Raw genomic sequence first — 18,969 nt, forward strand, 5'->3', positions numbered from 1 at the left:
GAGGTTTCCGCTTTTGAGCAGAGTGAATATACTGTTCATCCTGTATGTGTGTTTATTTCAGCTGTAGACCTGCACGGAAAGAGACTAGCTACCACGCAGGAATTCAAATCCATTTTCAAGGGCTGAAAGATGAATGGGGTCTCGTTCTTAATAAAAGTTGTTAGGAACAGAGTACAATTTTGATTTATAGGCATTTAGCTCCCCAAGTTCTACCGCTGCCGCCCGCCTTCCTGCACTTCTTACCAGCATGTTTGGGGCGTTGGCAGCCTTTCTGTGTGGGCAGATGGAGAGGAGACATCCCCACTGCTTCCTGATGAGGGGGGAGGGGCAGCCAGCTGACCTGACTGTTCCTTCACTTACTGGATCTGACGCCACCACGTGTCACAGACAGTTGCCAGTTGGTCTGGCCTCTCAGCCCCTGCTAGCATTCCCTCTGGGCCACATCGCTGGGGGTGACGACTCCAAGGTCAGACCTGGCTGAGTCTGCTGATCATTCTGGAGGCTGCCACTGTGGACAGGGGCTAGATACCAGGGGTTTACTGCCCAGTCAGAGAAACACGGAGCAATGGGGGAATGCCAGCAAACGAAATAGTCGGATACTCAAACGTTACTATATGGGAGGTAAGCTCCGTGGCAGGGCCTCATCCCTAAAGGGGCTGGGGAGTCGGTCTTGAGGGGTGTGTAGGAATTTGACAGATAACGACCACTGTGAAGCATAAGGGGCGGAGATGGGCATGGGGTGAGGGGGAAAGGGGACAACCCATATGAACGTACCACCATTCTGCTTTACGTGTGTCCTCATATTTAACCCTGTCAGATGGGTCCTATTCTTCTTTTACATGTGGTGAAATCAAGGCTTAGATTGGCCACATGTGCCATCAGTAGTAGAGCCTGCATTTGACCCCAAGACCATCTGACCCTGAAGTCTATGCCTCCCCCTTGTCCCGCACTCTTCCTCAGTAGCCTATGTGGTTCACACAAGAGTTTTAGAATCAGTCCTGGACTTTATCCCACAACAGAGGCAGATGGAACAGCTATTACTTTATCAGATCTAAAGGAGACGGGTGGACCCTGGCTCACATGGGCAAAATGAAGAGCTCTAGGCCATAGTGAGTGGGAGAAAGAGGAGAGGGTGCGTTTGGGCAGGGCCGGAAAGTTCAGTTGTGGAGGTGAGAAGGGATTAGTTACTGAGGGCTTAGGAGGGCAGGATGGGAGCAGGGCAATGATGTGTTAAATCAGAGACTAGGAAACGCTAATCTACCACAAGTGAGTGGGTGGGAACTAGCTGGGACAGGCTGAGGGCAGGTTCACTGGGGAGGAAGCTACCTCATCAATGAAAAGATGAACTTGGGATAGAGAGAAAAGAGGAAATATGGGGAGGAATAGATAATTAAGAATCAGGAAAGTTCAGAGGTGCGTTTTGATCCTTTGGCTTCCCAAGGGTCTTCTCCCGCTTCTATAGTATCTGGATTTCACCAACTTCCTCCTCCCTGCCACACCAGCCTTCTCTAAGACATCTCTCCAATGACTCACATAAGAACAGTTCTTGTTGACACATCTTCACTTGTATTTGTACTATGAAGGACCAGTTTGTTGACCACTATTCTCTGACGTTGGTTCATGAAAAAGTGTAGCATTTAGAATCTACTCTACTGGAGCTTTTGGTCTGTTTCACTTTCAGTGATCAAATCATATTATTCTTTCCATCATTGCCTTCGCTCTAGCGTTTTCAAAGATCCTCAGAGCTTATGTCGATGAGCTTCCTGTCATCAAATACAGACACTCTTCACTGTTCACCACAGTCTGGAAGCAGCGTCATTAAGCTGGTCGTTGTAAATGTCACCCATTTTTCCATAGTCATGGTTACATCAGGCATTGCAGGTCTGACTGCAGACCTGCATCAACTCTTCACAGTCATGAAAGACAGTACACCGTAAGAGAAATTTACTGCAGTCCTGCCATACTCCCACAGTAATATAAAAAAGGAAACTAAAATGCAAGTTACAAATTGGAACAGGAGCCCAGGTGAGCAGGACAACTTATCCAAGTCACACAGATATTGACAGAGCCAGGGCTGGCACCCAATTATCTGTGTCCTTCTGAGAGTACTGCTTTTTCTCTTTCACCACACTGCCTTCCTGAGAACGTGCTTTAACTGATCATTCCCGTGGCCACAAAGTAGAGAGCGCAGAGAAAACACACAGACAACTCAACAGCTCTCCTTTATGGAGGACTTTCCAAGAGCCAGACGTTGTGCTCATAAGCCTTTTATATGAATTATTAAAACCCAAAATGGCCCTGTAAGGGACTAGTCTTATCCCCAGTATGCAAATGAGGAAACTACTTTCAAGAAGCCTAGAGACTTGTCTGAGATCATCGGTCAAGTGGCAAAACCAGATTCAGAACTTTCCCAAGCCCCTAACTTTCCATTGCACAGTGAGAAAGACCTAGAATGGTTAAGTGACTTGCTCAAGGTTACATGAGGGTTCGAAACTTGCCTCCTAACACCGAACTTACCCCACTGTCAAACCACAACGCAGCAAGAATATGTGAGCTACACATTTGTTTTTGAACAATCAATAGCTTTGCTTCCTTCTTAGAACTTAGAAAAGTTTTTGAGGAATCAAAAAGATACCCAGGGATGTTAAACTTGATTCCTTCTTTTTCTCCACATGTATTTTCCAATAATAATTTCATAGCTCTTGCATGAGTCATTCTTTCAATATTTGTCATTGTTACACTGAAATGTTTGAAAGGGCCAGAGAACCACCTTAGTTATGAGAATTCGGGACAAAAGGAATTGCTTGAATCTATTCCTATTGTTCACCTTTTCTTTGCTCTTCTCTGGTCCTTGCAATGTGAAGGATGGCCTTGAACAAGGAGAGAAGTTTAAAAAGGGAAAGCTAAGGAATATGTCAAGAACGAGAAGAAAACCCCATTGTACTCCTTTGCCTTGGAAAAAAAAAAAAAAGGTGTTTAAGTGTTGCTTTTTTTTTTTTTTTTTTTTTTAACATAAGGTCATAACATAAGTCCCTTGTCTGCGGTGTATGTGAGGCCCAGGAAAAGACAGGTGTATGTGGGGCTCAGGACAGGACAGGTATATAGGGGACCCCCGGACAGGACAGGTGAAGGTTTGAAGACAGAAGCACGGATGTGTGTTAGACAGAGACTGGTGTGCAGAAGTGTCCATAAATAGTGGTTTGCTCTAAGCAGAGCGATACACAAATTATTAGTAAATGCTGTCTATACCTTGTCAAAGTATTCATGTTTTGTGGCCTGGCCTAGGAAGCTAACTTAGGTGAAATATTACCAAATAACAGTGGTCGCACGTGCTTCCTACCACTAGGCACTCATTAAATACATGATCTGATCCACACAACTCATGAATTAGGGACAATGTTTGATCCACACTGTAGAAATGAGGAACACTAAGAATGATAAGTGTTGAATCACTTGCCCGTATAACACATCGAACGGGCCTAGAACGGGCTTGGACGGGATCTAACTCAGAAGAATCCTGCCTGTCATTGGATGTTAACTTTCTACTACAGTGGACGCTGATCATCATACACTGATGACTCTTGATGCTTTTATAATCAAAGATTTTAGTTTGAAAAATGATCAATATGAGTGACAGTCAAGACTTTCATGAATAAACAGAGAAATCCAGCTTATATTTACTTAGTTGTCAGTGACAGGTCAGGATACACAAATATAGAAAGGAGAGTAACTATATTTGACATTTTTAGTATCTTAATATCATCAAAATCAGGTTTATTAACAACATAGATGGAGTGCAATACAGATCATATAATACTTAAATGCACAATATTATTATTTGAATGTCCATTTTAAAATTTTTTTTTTTTCAACGTTTATTTATTTTTGGGACAGAGAGAGACAGAGCATGAACGGGGGAGGGGCAGAGAGAGAGGGAGACACAGAATCGGAAACAGGCTCCAGGCTCTGAGCCATCAGCCCAGAGCCCGACGCGGGGCTCGAACTCACGGACCGCGAGATCGTGACCTGGCTGAAGTCGGACGCTTAACCGACTGCGCCACCCAGGCGCCCCAGTTTGAATGTCCATTTTAAATAGAAGCTGAAACGAAATTTTATTTATTCCCTTCCCTTTTAAGAAAAGGGAACCAACACTTAACAAAACCAGATACTTACTATACATTGTTTCATTTACTATTCAACAGAACTCTGTGAAGTGTCTTATCCATTTTCCAGAGGAGAGCAAACATTAAAGAATAAATTGTTTAAGATTCAAGCAGGTAGGAAGTGGCTGGACAGTTTTAGAATTCAGATTTACCTGCCTCCAAATCCTGTTCTCTTGGGTCTCCACCATAGAATGAGATTGGAGTTTATGGTCAATGTAGGATTGGGATGAATCTCTTTATATGGTTCCCTTTAAAACGTCGAACTATTGAGTTTAACTGTTAGTTTTTAAAGTTTTAACCATTTAAGAAGGAAGTTCTAATAGAAACAAACCTCTTGAAATCCAAGCTCAGTATCAGAAATAGTCTGAAAATACTGTTGGTTGATGAAACCATAAGGAAATTCAAATTTTAGTCCAGAAAACAACAGCTAGAAAGCAGATGGACAAGGTCACCATTTCACCCTTCCCAGGATGGTAAACTGGCAAATAACTTCTGGCTGGAAAGAGTCTACCAAGAGGAGTCCTCTCATCCAGGGCTTTTCATTTTTTTTAATTTTTCAAACAATGATCATTTTAGGATTTTTTTAAGTTTATTTATTTTGAGAGCAAGAGAAAGAGCACAAGCAGGGGAGGGGCAGAGACAGAGAGAGGGACAGGGTTGAGAATCCCAAGCAGGCTCGGCACCATCAGCACAGAGCCCAACGTGGAGCTGAAACCCACAAACCGTGAGATCATGACCTGAGCCAGAATCAAGAGTTGGACGCCTAACCCCCAGGCACTCCTAAACAACGATAATTTAAAAGGAGAGACACTGTTTTTCTTCCCAGTCTCCATAGAACCTTACCTTCACACCTGTCTCGGGTGAACTGAACATCACTACTTGGGAATAAACGTTTGGGGTGGCTTGGAGGAGGCAACTCAAAGGAGTCACTAGGAGGCTGTCTGGTTGTAAGCAAGCCGGGGAGCTGAATTAGAAAGTGAGTCTAGGAAGCTGATGACAATTCAGGTATGAAACAGAGAGCCAGGGTCCCATTTTAAAGCCAAAAATGGGGAGAAGAGAAGGAAAAAGGAAGAAAGAAATAAGTATTGGGGGAAAAGGGGGTGTAAGGAGTTATTCTTTAATGGGCATAGAGTTCCATTTTGGAATGATGAAGAGGCCCGAAGATGGATGGTGCTGATGGTTGCTCAGCAGTGAGTGTCCTTACACCATTGAACTGTACATTTAAAAATGGTCAACATGGCAAATTTTAAGCTATGCCTATTTGCCACAATTTTCTGAATTGGAAAAAGGATCTGAATAGACATTTCTCCAACAAAGCAGGGATTAGGATTGAAAAGAAGACATGTGATTGTACTTTTATTAGGTCCATAGCATAAAGTTATTTTTACATGACAAATTATTTTTTGTGGCTGTGTTGTCTTTTAAGAGTTCTGTTTTCGTAAAGCAGGCAGCTGCGTACGCAAGCAGATTTGTCCTCAGTGAGCCATCCTCGCTGGAAGCGGGGTCTATGCTGAGATGTGAGGCCGTAACAACAGCCCAGTGTTCACTCGGTGGCAATGCACCTTCATACCTTTTCTCAACAGACATTTACTAAGAACCTAGTATGTTTCATGTAAAATTGACATTTCTGGGAATACAGCATTTACAAAAAATTTTCAAAGTTCATTTATTTATTCTGAAAGAGAGAGAGGCAGGGAGGAGCAGAGAGAGAATCCAAGCAGGCTCCACACTGTCAGTGCAGAGCCTGATGTGGGGCTCAGACTCACGAACCATGAGACCAGGCCCCGAGCCAAAATCAAGAGTCAGCCGCTTAACCGACAGAGCCATCCAGGCACTCCTGGGAATACAGTATTGAACAAAACAGTCCCTGTTCTCATGAATCTTACCTAATGAGGGTGCCAGGCAGTAAACCCACATGCAAACAGTGACAGTCCAAGCACTTCTCATATAATAAGGATCATCTCAAAAAGTAGAAATGCTCAAAGAATGGTCCTAGCCACTGAGTTTTGACAGAGGACAGCCATAAAGAAATAAAAGAGAATATAGAGGAGCTTTCTTTATATATTTTCTTTTTTCGGTCTCCATTTTTGGTATTTTGACTCCCCTTGGGAATTATTAGGGAAGACAGATGGTAACCTGGTTTAGCTACCCACCAGCCTGCAGAGGTACCAACATTGTGCAAGCAGAGTGAGAAAGCCAGGCTCAGAAGGTCACGAAGCTTGCTGATGGCACAGATAAGCCTCCTGAAATTCCAGTCCAGGACTCTGATTTTTCCTTTGCGCCATGATTTTACACACAATTAAGTAGTTTTGTTCACCACCTTCTCTCTCTCTCTCTCTCTCTCTCTCTCTGACTCACATATGCAGACACACAGGCAAAGAACTAAAATAGGAAAAAAAAATACTAATTTTGCTGGAAATTTTGTTAGATGGCAGGGTCATCCCACCAATTCCAGAAATGTGCAAGATGAGTACGAGACACATTTCATGGCTTGCATGCAACATTAATCTTACCATTCCTTTTACCGAATCTTAGCATTTGGTTACTTTTCCGCCTTTAAGTGTCATAAAAGCCAGTTCTTAGCAGGCTGGATTATACATTCTGCTCCACTGTTAAAATGAACACCACAGCCAAAATGTGCTCAGGATTCTAAGTCCAACATAATGGAGGTGGATATAAAAGCAGGGTATTGAGCAGGATTGAGGACTTTATGTTGAATCCAACAGGATCTTGTTTCTGTGATTTTTTCTTGGCCCAAATCTTCAATTTATTACTGGAAGCAAAACCCCATATTGAAAAGAGCAGGTATAAATGACTGCTCTGGAAATCTCTTTTCCATTGCTGCATAAACTGATTTTTAAAGGCATAAAAAAAGTTTTCTTGGATTCCACCTTCATGTCCAGGGGTCACCTTCCGTGAAATAGCCTCCGAAGTGGGCAGCCTATTTCATCCCTGGTAGCCTCACTTGCTATACATCTCACTGAAAATATTCTAAATATGAAATATCATATTCAGAAAAATATTTTCTAATTTTTCCCTATAATGTTTTAGAATATTTTTTAAGTTCGTTTATTTTGAGAGAGAGAGAGCATGCACATGTGCAAGTGGGGGAGGGGCAGAGAGAGAGAGAGGGAGAGAGAGAGAGAGAGAGAGAGAGAGAATCCCAAGCAGGCTCTGCACTGTCAGGGCAGAGCCTGACGTGGGGCTCAAACCCACGAACTGTGAGATCATGAGCTGAGCCGAAATCAAGAGTTGGAAGCTTAACCAACTGAGCCACCCAGGCACCCCAGAATATTTTCTCAAATAGTGTGGTACAAGTCTTGTATACTGTGTCTGACATAGTAGAGGAATTTAGCCTTCTTTCGTATATAGAAAGTCCTTAATTTTAAAAGTGTTTGTTCAAAATTCCCTTTGTCACTTGGTTTGAGACTCAAATAATTTTCCCATAGAGACAGTGAGGAACTTGATGGTAAGGTCTCCAGGTTGACCTATCATAGTTTACTTAGCTCATGACATTGCTCAAGGATAATACTGTACTAACAGCATGGGACAGGCCAAATACCATGTGCATGGACGTTTCTGTATCTTTGAGACTCAAGAGAGATGCCGAAAGCATATGCCTAACTCAAAGCCCCAGACAGCTGTGTGATAGAAAAGTCCTTCACTTTCTCTATCTGCTGGGAGTAGAGGAACCATCACCCACGGTGAATTCCTTGGCTAGGATGTTTGCTGGGGAAGGTCGGTGGGGTAGGGATGCAATGCACGGTGTGGAAGACAGAAGTGTCAGGCATGAATAGGAAGAGAAAACCTGGGACTTGTCCCTACCCGACCACCAGATGCATGCATCCACCCTCCTTCCCATTTTCCTTGGTTGCCACGGCCTGATCCACCCACTTCTTTTTTTTCCTGGCTGTCGTGTGGCCCCTCCAGTCTAGGGTCTGGTTTCGTTTTCGTTTTGTCTTGACTTCCTCTGGCATTTGCAGAGCAAACATGGTGTTACGGCTCCTCTCTTCCAGAACGAGCACCCGACACCCCTGAACACTTCTGTAGCATTACAGGGAAGCATGAGGAACGAAAGTCTCTCATATGCCTTTTCCTTCTTTCTCATTTACTTCCTACAGGAGAATGAGTCATCCTTGGATGATCTATGGATTTTTAGGCGACACGAGGGCTAGATTCCTGTCTCACTGTAAAACCAACAGAAATGATCCTCAGAATCCCCTCAAGGGACTTGGATTGGTTGAGGCTAGGTGTGGGATAGATAAGGGGATCATGAGCAGAGCTTCACCCCATACTTACAAGAATCTAGATTTTTCCACATGTGACGTGGAATCATGTGAGAAGTGCAGTCTTACTCAAATCAAGAACTTCCATGTATGTATTTTATCCAGATAAATCCAGATAATACAAATTGTCAGTGTGGACCCTGGTCAGTAATCTTCAGTGAGACCAGGGTTATTGACTTTCATGCAAAACCTCAATTATTAATATTTTTAAATGATCAATTTTTATGTATTAGAAAGTATATCTGAAGAATCTTTCTGTTCAAATATTATAGGATAGAAAATTTTAGAAATGAGTCCTCAGCAAAATGATATGTCATTGAAAACAAAGGAATTAGAACTTTGAATGTAAACTTTCTGTGAAGAACAGAGGACAAAACAATCATCTGACTAAACTACTCTTTACGGTCTGCTAAATACTGTGGGCATTCTGGCTGCCTTGGGTTGCTCTTTTTGAGTGTGAAACTCATTGCCATATTTGAGAACTTTCTTCCACAACCCGCACGTGTGCCTAGCCTTCCTACATACATGCAAGCCCATTTTGAAATCAAGTCAAATGTGGCACAAGATGTTGCCTTCTCTCAGAACAGTATTCCCCCAAATGATGACTGGGACTATTTTCCAAAGTGTGTTTTCATATACCACTAATTATCTTTGAATTGTCTGTGTGGTTCAAGTTTACAAATAGTCTTGAAATAGGCCAGAGTGCTTACAAATGTTCATTTATTAACCCGTATCATTAGAACTGCTCTGATAAGGTTATGGTCACTGAGACCAAAGACATTTGCTTTTGACTTTAGTAATCCATTCTGTGATTAAGTACAGAATGAGTTTGCAGCCAAAAATGGACCCATGGGCCTCTGCCTTTGTACATTTCACCTCAACCAAAATACTTCACAAGTTTGGCCTCTCAGACAAAATTAGGGAATTTCAGACAGTCGTGACTGACATGAGAAGTACTAGAGAAAAGACGGAGAGAATATTAAACAGTAGACAGACTGAAGGAGGGAGGGATGCCAGTAGATAGTAGTGAAGAGGAACATGCATGACAGAATAGAAAGAAAAAAAAAAACCCTGTAAATAAAGAAAAAAAATATTAGCCTGGTGAGCAACAAGCAAGCTTCCCTAGCTTGGCCATAGTTGCAGGAAATGCCATTCGGTTTTCAATTTTTTAATTAATAATAAGTTCTGTTTAAAAAGATAGCGAAACATCCTTTTAAAAATTACCTTCCAAGGAAACAGGGCCTTGTAACCATGAAACAGATTGTCTAAGGAATCAACCAAGTCTAGAAGTTTTCTTCAAGTGGCTCTTTTTTTTATCCGCCTTGTTTCCGTCTTTGTGAGTGATTCTTCCCCAGCCTGGAATATTTTTCCCTTACCGATATATAACAGGGAGTAGGGGAATGGTTTGTTTTTCTCGAATATTCCCTAATCCTGAATTTCCCTGAAAGACTGCAGAGATATATATTGCACAAAGGGTTCTTTTCCTGCCCCCATTACTATATCGCACTTGTGAGTGATCTGTTGGTATGCTACTGATGGCAGCTTTGTGGGATCGTGTCCTCAGTAAACACTTTTTAAGCGCTCCGTGCACCCAACAGTTAATACGTGCCTCCCTAGACACTAGAGATATAAAGATGAATGAAACATGGCCTCATTCTTAAAAACTTTGCTGTGGACCCAGCTAATGCAACAGCCTTGCTCAGAAATGTGCATTAGAGATCCCATGCTAGTAGTATTCAGATCCACTGAGATTCCTTCAGATTTCAGCAAAACCATACAAACATAGTATGAGGCATATTTTATCTACATCATCAAACTCAACACTCCAAAGACACTGTTGGATGGCTATTCACAGGAAGATTTAAGTAAAACATTGTTCTTCTCTTCTAATTATTTTGTGGTTTGGATCCGTAGGAACAGTTGGTCTTTTCATTGAAATGTTTTTCGTATCAATTAAGCCAAGCAGTAAGAGTTTTTACTGACTTTAATATTGAGCTAACATTTTGAAAGATAATTCATCTGGCATCCCGTGAATCTTTGTCATGAACACATTTATATAACAAGTATGAATATTTCTGGAAGTCATCCGGAAGCTCACCGTAACCTAGGGTATTCATATGTTCAGTTCCTGGCTATCCACCACGAGGCAGGAAACTCAGAAAGTGTTAGTAGTTGGTGCCTCTGAAGCCTGGAGAAATCCTATGCTGATCTCTCTTCTTTGGCTAACTAGCTAACCAGGGCTAGTTAGTTCAGCGGTTGAGTGGATGATGCCGATGCACTCAAGTTCAGTGTTTCAGCCTCTGCATGGACTATTTTGCTTTCAACCAAGTGCATTTCTTACTCTGGCCAGCTGTTTTTCAAGTGTCCGCCAAGGGTAAGAGCATATGGTTGGCTCAGCCAAAATCTAACATCATCTTGGAAGAGAGAAGGCAATGTGGATATTTCCTATCTGGTGAATCAGTAAAGGGAGGGACAGTATTTTTTTCTTAGAGGGTGCCTGTTGGTCAAGTACCCTATTCCTTTGGGTGCAAGTCAAATGTCTGCAAATTGCAGGATTAACTCCCCAGTGTTGCCTACAGCATTGACTGTTACCTGGCTCAGGAAGCTAGCAATCCAGGCTTAATGGATCTCTCCTCCCAGTAAGTAAGGCACAAACCAGCATTCAGCCCAAAGATATATTTGACCCACAGAGTTGTTTTCTATAATGTCAAGTAGTTGCTGAATTCCCATCCTCTTTTGGAAAACAGAAAGGCCAAGCAATGTGGAGCCCAGGTTTCTGCAGGTAGCCATTGGCTGGAGCTGACTAGCTGCTCCGCCATTCCTTCCAGGCATGGGCCCTCCCATCTGCCACACTCCCTACCTGACCCACTCACTCATGTGCATTTCCTGCCTGGGCCCTGCAGTCAGTCAGCTTAATATGCAGGGACTCTGTCTTCTTTTTAATAAATTTGACTGCTGTTGCACTATGAAGCAAATGGTATACGCACTTCCCGGAGGATGCAGAGATTATTAAATGGCTGCTCATAACACATTTGAGGGGAAAACAACCCATTTGATATTCTTTGGGGCCATTCATGCTTTGTCTTCAGCAAATATGTATTAGACTAATTGTATACTGGGTTCATATGGAAATAATTTAAGGATATGGATTAAGCAGAATCATCAGATTCTCAAATCTAACCACCTGAAGGAAATGCTAATTAAAAAGTAGACTCCACTGCAGCCAAGTAATATTTTTTGCATCACCGATACTCTTGTTACAACTAGAGGGTCCACCAAAGAGTTATCCCTGAGCTCATAATTTGAGATCGAGTGGGTCTTTATTTTAAAAATAGTTTTAAGATGTTTTAAATTTTCCAATATTGTGGACATCAGCTAGTCTCATTTTTGTGTGTTCTCCTTTAGTGGAAAAAGGAATTAAAAATAATACTTTCAAAAGTTCAAAATATTGTTTTACCATACAAGATTGGCTAAAATCTTATTTTAGACCCTTCTTCATCATGGTTCTCCTTCTATGAGAAAAGACTTAAATTTGAGAGACTGGTCTATCAGAGAGATGAACAGAAGTACATCCTGTTCAGTGTATTTGATTTCTTTCCCATCACATACCATACTGGGGTCCCCTGAGGCTGAAGCAGTGGAACTGTGACTGGGAGGAGGGGCTTCCACTGCTGTAAGCAGACACATGTGCAGCAGCCACCGGGAGGAGCCCTGGGTAGGATGTGGTTGCCCCACCCCCCACCCCCGGGCAAGGACCAAGCAGCCCCAGGGTCCCTCAGCAATTTCTCCCCACATGGCTCCTGCGGACAGTCACTGCTGCCTCCCACACAGGGCTCCATGCTGTTTGCTCTAGACTCTAGCCCACAGCCCCACCTTTCCCTGGTTCCCAGGCTCCCACAGGGCTTCTTCTGAGCACTGATCTCCACCGGCCCCATGAGAGGTATAGACACGTCCTTTGGAATCACTGTTTTCCCCGGTCATCGCAGACTGTCACTATACCCTGGAGGGGACTCCCGTGCCAGCAGACAGAATGAGCTAACAACTCTAACTCATGCTGGTTTGCACAAGCACTTTGTACGTCGTGCAAGCCGGTTAAAACCATTTGTGCTGCTTTCCCTGTGTGTCTGCAAAATACGACTGGCAATACTGACCTAGCTCTTAGGGCTCTGGTAAAAATCGCTCAGAGCCTCCCAGAAAATCAAGGAGGCATCTATTCAAATTACACCAAAACAACAATGATGTTTCAGAGAGGAGATTTCTGGGGAATCCAGTGTGGTAGCCAGCTCTCTGACGTATGTGTATATATATATATATATATATATATATATATATATTCTGGCAGACCCAGGGGAATTTTCGATTGCCCCTTCCAAGAAAACACAGGAGGTTGAGGAAGGAACTCTGGAGATCAGTCTCAGTTTGGGCAAGTGCAGGACAAGAAGGGTGCCACTGACAGCCAGTCTATCGAGGTCACTTTGGTGGACTGTGATTTAATTAACTGTTCTTTAAAATGGACAGGCTGAGGATTAGGACTTGTCAAAATCCGATTCATAGCCCATGTTTCAGGGCCACGTATAAATCTGTTCTTTTAAGAATGCACATTTTGTACCTAAATTGAAATATTCAGACACCCACGGAAGGTTTTGATCCTGCTGGCCATTAAAATTACAATGGAGATTGAAGAAGTCTTTATGTGTAGAACAAATTTTATATGTCCATATAGAATTAGTAAGAAAGAAAATCTCTGAGAAGAGGCAGCAGGGAAGCATACAAAATGTACCTATTTATCTTTATTTTAAAATTATGTTTCTTTACTGTGAATTAAAAATATAATCTGACTAAAGAAAAACCAGATTTCAAACTAGACAGAAGAGCCCTCTTTACTTCCAAATGGCCTCCCTACACCTTACCCTCTATACTCCCTCCCCCCCCCCCACACACACACACTTGGCTCTTCTCTTCCCTCCAGGGGTCTCCCTCCAGCTGGAACTTGTTCTGTCCCCTCCGTGGGCCCCATGGCCTGTCGTGTCCCACATCCTATACCATCAGAAGCAGCAGTCAAATGGGCGGTAGCTGTATCAGAGGCACTCAGTTGGTAACTGTTCCTCATCTGGACTCCTGTCTGCATCTCCAGACTGTATTTCACCCCAGAGTACACTTAATTCAGATTGTACCAGCAAGCTGTATTTCTCAGGGGGGAGAAAAAGTAATAATCAAATTACATTTTCAAGAAAAATGCTACCATCCAAAAAAATGAAACACTCAAAGCTTTCTTCTAAAATCAAAGCTCTTGGACTTCTTGAAGCTCATGGCTGCCAGGAGAGTTATTCATTTTTTTTATACCACATAGCATAGTCCACAAGTTAGCCAAAGACATGGCCAGAGTTTCCCGGTGTAGAGGCCAGGTGGCAGTAACAGCTGACAGATAGTAGCATTGGCCATTCTTGTTTATGTCTTTATCCATATAACGAATCCTGTGTAAACTGAGGCGGAGGGTCCAGGCAAGCTGGGTGAGTCCAGTTAACGCTCTCAGTTAACTTCAAGGTTAATTTACAATTCCTTTAAACCCGAGTGGTTGTACATGTCTCTTTGTCAAATGTAAGTCCAAAGCGTTGCTGCGACTAATTTCTGTCATACAAATTTCCCCTTTGCTAGGCTTTCTGTAGGATACCTTCCTTTCCAGGCAGTTCAGAATATCACTCTATGTGGCAATATAGTGTCACTTAGTAAGCAAGAATGTAAATATATTCTAAAATACGTATTGTTTATGTATCAGTTTAAGAAATTGCAAAATTTTGTCCCATAAATATTTTAGGGAGACTTGCTGAAGTAAAAGAATAAAGAGAAAAAGGACATGATTTGATGTCCTGGGGCACATTCTTATTTGGAAGCCTTATAGACAGCCCTGAAGCTGAGGGATTAAGTAGAATAATTTCTATTTAATAGTCAAGTCTCTAAATCCAAAAGTGAAGTTACAATACGACCAGCTGAATTTGGTATTAGCAACTTGCAACGGGCTCTTCAAGGATACTGTGATAATATTTACACATAAAATCATTACATCTCATTTTTATTTGTGTATCAGTGTGCCAGGACATCAGTATATAAGTATACAAGACAAGGAATGCTATTTTTCCCAGTTAATTTTAAATTCCTAGGAACTTAAAAAAAAAAAAAAAACAAAGAATGAACGTATCTGAGAAGTTTTGAGTTTATATTTAGTATAAATATTTAATATAAATGAGTTCTTCCTCTATTTTTATCAATTCCATACACATCTGTATGTTCCAATAAATTAAAGGATATGGTTTATTTCATGGGAGGAATTAATCTGAGTTTGTACTATTTGCGTATATACTAAAACTGTTTTATGTAAACTGCAGGAGCACCCACTTAAAAGGAAAAAATATCCACGTGTGAATTCTAACATAATAGGATAAGAAATTATGGTTGTAGAAATAAGGCTTTAATTGGGAGTTGCATCCCAGTGTGCAGGAATATTAGCTTGGCCATAGAGAATTTTTACTGGCTTTTTCCTAAACACTCTTAGCACTTTGATAAATAAATATTTCATTCATTGCACAAAGTTTGGTTGAAGTATTGCACAAACAATAAATACTTTTGTTAGAACGTGTTAAAAGCTTGGCTTTTTAAATGCTTGACCTTTAGAGGACTGGGTCACCCAAGGCAAACTCCCTGTCTTTTGCAAAGGTATGAAGTTGGAAATGAGCTTGGAAATCAGACTCCTGGGACCACGATTTGCATCTGATAGTTTAGCTTTATCTGTGCTTTTGGATTTATTAAGAATGCTTTAACTGCTTTATTAGAACATTGTCCCTTTTTCTCTTTCATTTGGGACGTTCGTACATTCTCTACTGGTTATTGTATCTTGGGAACAAAATTACTTTGGATGGGAAAACACCTCTGAATTTTACATGCGCGTAAATAATAGATAATACTTAATTTGTTATACATTTAAAAATGTTTATATTTAAACTTTTCCCACAACTTTTCATGTACAAATGAATTCTCTGATTAGACTCCCTGATCACCTTAGCAAATACTAATTGAATGAATATGTGAACATACAAGAAAGAGATATGAGGCAAAGACTAAAAAGGAGATCGGGGTCTAAACACATTGCATGCCCACATATCCGCTATCAGAGTTTTACAGAAAATAAAATTCTGTGCATTTGCCTCACTGCTGTTTACAGCGGCCACATAGCAGCAGCGCCTGAGTATAAAAATTTTCAGCATGGAGGGTGGGGAGCGTTGAAGATGACGATTGCATCAAAAGATCACAATATATCAAAATGAGAAATTGAAGAAAATTCCTATTTTCAAAGAGTAAAAAACTGAAACTCGTTATGTTCCCTCCCAGCAGGATGTCTAAAGCATGCTTGTCTTTTTCTTTAACAGATAATTCTGAAATAATCAGCAGAAACGGAATGGAATGCCAAGAATCCGCATTGAGAATAACTAAACATTGTTACTGTACATACTATCCTGTTTCCTCCTCAATAGAATTGCCACAAACTGCATGCTAAATAAAGATTTAGTTCTTCTGGACAGACCACAACTGTAAGAAGCTAGTGCTGCTATATCATATATGAGTATTAAATATGGTATGCTTAGTATATTCCAACCTAAGATAGTTAACTACCTGAGACCAGCTGTGACGTTTAAAGACATAAAGAATAAAGTTTACTTTTCAAGGGTTTCTAAACATAGTTTCTGTCCTAGGAATATTGTCTTATCTCCATAACTATAGCTGATGCAGAAAGTCCAACCAATGTACTCATTTCGATTGAGAATACTTCCAAGTTAGCAATAAGCGATTAGCATTAGTTAAAAAAAAAAAAAAAAAATCTATTCCGAGGGCAGGTTCTAACGCCAATTACTGTCATTTCATTTACCCGCTGGATCAAAGAGTATGTTTCGCTTCTTCACAACATGAATGCTGCAGCAAAGGTGGGAAGTGAAGTAAAACGGACGCCTGTCCCGCAGGTCTAAAATTTGAATGGAAGTTCAAGCACAAGTACGGGGGACACATCAAAGTGTGGTTGTTTGGTTTGCCTGGAGATGCCGCATTGAATCATGTGATTCTAGAATAACATTAACTAGATTGAAAAAAGAAACTTTGCACGGTATGAGCTTCATACCCCACCAAACAAAGTCTTGAAGGTATTATTTTACAAGTATATTTTTAAAGTTGTTTTATAAGAGAGACTTTGTAGAAGTGCCTAGATTTTGCCAGACTTCATCCAGCTTGACCAGAATGAGAGGCCCATGCCAACAGTCTAATCGGAGGGATTAGTTTTTCAAACTCACCATCCAGTTGCCTGTTACAGAATAACTTCTAAACTAAACACCTAGTCAAACAACGAAGCTGTAGGTGAGGAGATCTGTATAATATTCTAATTTAAGTAAGTTTGAGTTTAGTCACTGAAAATTTGACTGTGACTTTAATCTAAATTACTATGTAAACAAAAAGTAGATAGCTTCACTTTTTAAAAAATCCATTACTGTTTTGCATTTCAAAAGTTGGATTAAAGGGTTGTAACTGACTACAGCATGGAAAAAAAATAGTTCTTTTAATTCTTTCACCTTAAAGCATATTTTATGTCTCAAAAGTATAAAAAACTTTAATACAAGTACATACATATTATATATACACATACATATATATACTATATATGGATGAAACATATTTTAATGTTGTTTACTTTTTTAAATACTTGGTTGATCTTCAAGGTAATAGCGATACAATTAAATTTTGTTCAGAAAGTTTGTTTTAAAGTTTATTTTAAGCACTATCGTACCAAATATTTCATATTTCACATTTTATATGTTGCACATAGCCTATACAGTACCTACATAGTTTTTAAATTATTGTTTAAAAAACAAAACAGCTGTTATAAATGAATATTATGTGTAATTGTTTAAAACATCCATTTTCTTTGTGAACATATTAGTGATTGAAGTATTTTGACTTTTGAGATTGAATGTAAAATATTTTAAATTTTGGCATCACTGCCTGTTCTGAGAACTGGATGCACCAACCATATCATTTTCGTTTGAGCAAAAAGAAATCCGCCATTTTACTTAACGTTGGTCAAAGTCTAATGACTCTCTTTCTATTGTAGATTTGATAACCCCATCAAAAGAAAATCACATTCTAAGTGTAATCTTACATAGTGCTTGTATCGTTGCATTTGTTTTAATTTGTGGGAAAGTATCGTATCTAACTTGTATTTCTTTGGTAGTTTCATCTTTATGTATTATCGATATTTGTAATTTTCTCAACTATAACAATGTAGTTATGCTACAACTTGCCTGAAACATTCAAAGTTGTTTCATTTTTCATTTCTTTTTTTTTCTTTGTTATTTCACTTAAACTCATTGAAAACATAGTATGCGTTACTAAAAGGTCAATTACAGGAATCACTGAAATATTTTTGTAGACTAATTGTTGTAACATTGTCTTTCTTTCTTTTGTTTCATGATTTTGATTTTTAAAATTATTAGCACACAGCTATTTTCAGCCCTTTAATAATGCAGCATCAAAAACATCACCTGTATCCCCAAATGAATATAGAAGACTGTATTTTTACTATGATATCCATTTTCCAGAATTGTGATTATAATATGCAAAGAGTCATAAATATGCCATTTACAATAAGGAGGAGGCAAGGCAAATGCATAGATGTACAAATATATGTACAACAGATTTTGCTTTTTATTTATTTATAATGTAATTTTATAGAATAATTCCGGGATTTGAGAGGATCTAAAACTATTTTTCTGTATAAATATTATTTGCCAAAAGTTTGTTTATATTCAGAAGTCTGACTATGATGAATAAATCTTAAATGCTTTGTTTGATTACAAAAATAAAATCACCAATGTCCAAGACACGAAGATAGCAACTCAACAAATACTGTAGTTAAGAGACGAACTCACCACTTGTATGGGAACTACATTTCACTCTTGGTTTTCAGGATATAACAGCACTTCACCGAAATATTCTTTCAGCCATACCACTGGTAACATTTCTACTAAATCCTTCTGTACCACTTAAAGAATTCCCTCATTCATTACCTTACAGTGTAAACAGGAGTCTAATTTGTATCAACTCTATGTTTTGGTTGTAATATTCAGTTCACTCACCCAATGTACAACCAATGAAATAAAAGAAGCATTTAAAAGCATTTCTAGTCTTGCTCCTTTCTGTGTGGAGACAGACTGGTAACGAGCCAAACAAAACAGTCTTCACAATCGCACAGGAAACATTTGGGGGACTTCAAAGAAGAGCAAGCTCTGGTCTTCAGATGGGAGACCGACCGGTTTTGCTTTTAACTTTGGTTTTTTAACCGTAAGGAAAGCAATTTAAAGGGATCACTTTGGAAGTTCTTTTAGTATTCCTTGAAACTAAAATAAACAGTAAATTCCCAGCAGTGCTATTTATTGTTTATTTTACGCAAGGGATACAGGAGTGCTGATGCGTACAGGCACCTG

At 40.1% G+C, this 18,969-nt stretch overlaps 1 protein-coding gene across 9 annotated transcripts in view; it reads left to right on the top strand.

Moving 5' to 3' along the window:
• MBNL2 (muscleblind like splicing regulator 2) overlaps positions 1 to 18,662 on the top strand; it is a 160,533-nt gene extending 141,871 nt beyond the window's left edge. For 7 of the 9 annotated variants that reach the window (XM_045480988.1, XM_045480934.1, XM_045480968.1 and 4 more), the window contains one exon: positions 15,871 to 18,662. In XM_045480988.1, the coding sequence (XP_045336944.1) occupies positions 15,871 to 15,998 (128 nt within the window). In that variant the 3' untranslated portion in view covers positions 15,999 to 18,662. The remainder of the gene's footprint in view (positions 1 to 15,870) is intronic. The other 2 variants (XM_045480952.1, XM_045480985.1) reach the window with 1 other exon arrangement.
• Positions 18,663 to 18,969: the final 307 nt, after the last annotated feature.

This window comes from Leopardus geoffroyi, chromosome A1 (assembly GCF_018350155.1).
Source record: "Leopardus geoffroyi isolate Oge1 chromosome A1, O.geoffroyi_Oge1_pat1.0, whole genome shotgun sequence".
Classification (NCBI taxonomy): domain Eukaryota; kingdom Metazoa; phylum Chordata; class Mammalia; order Carnivora; family Felidae; genus Leopardus; species Leopardus geoffroyi.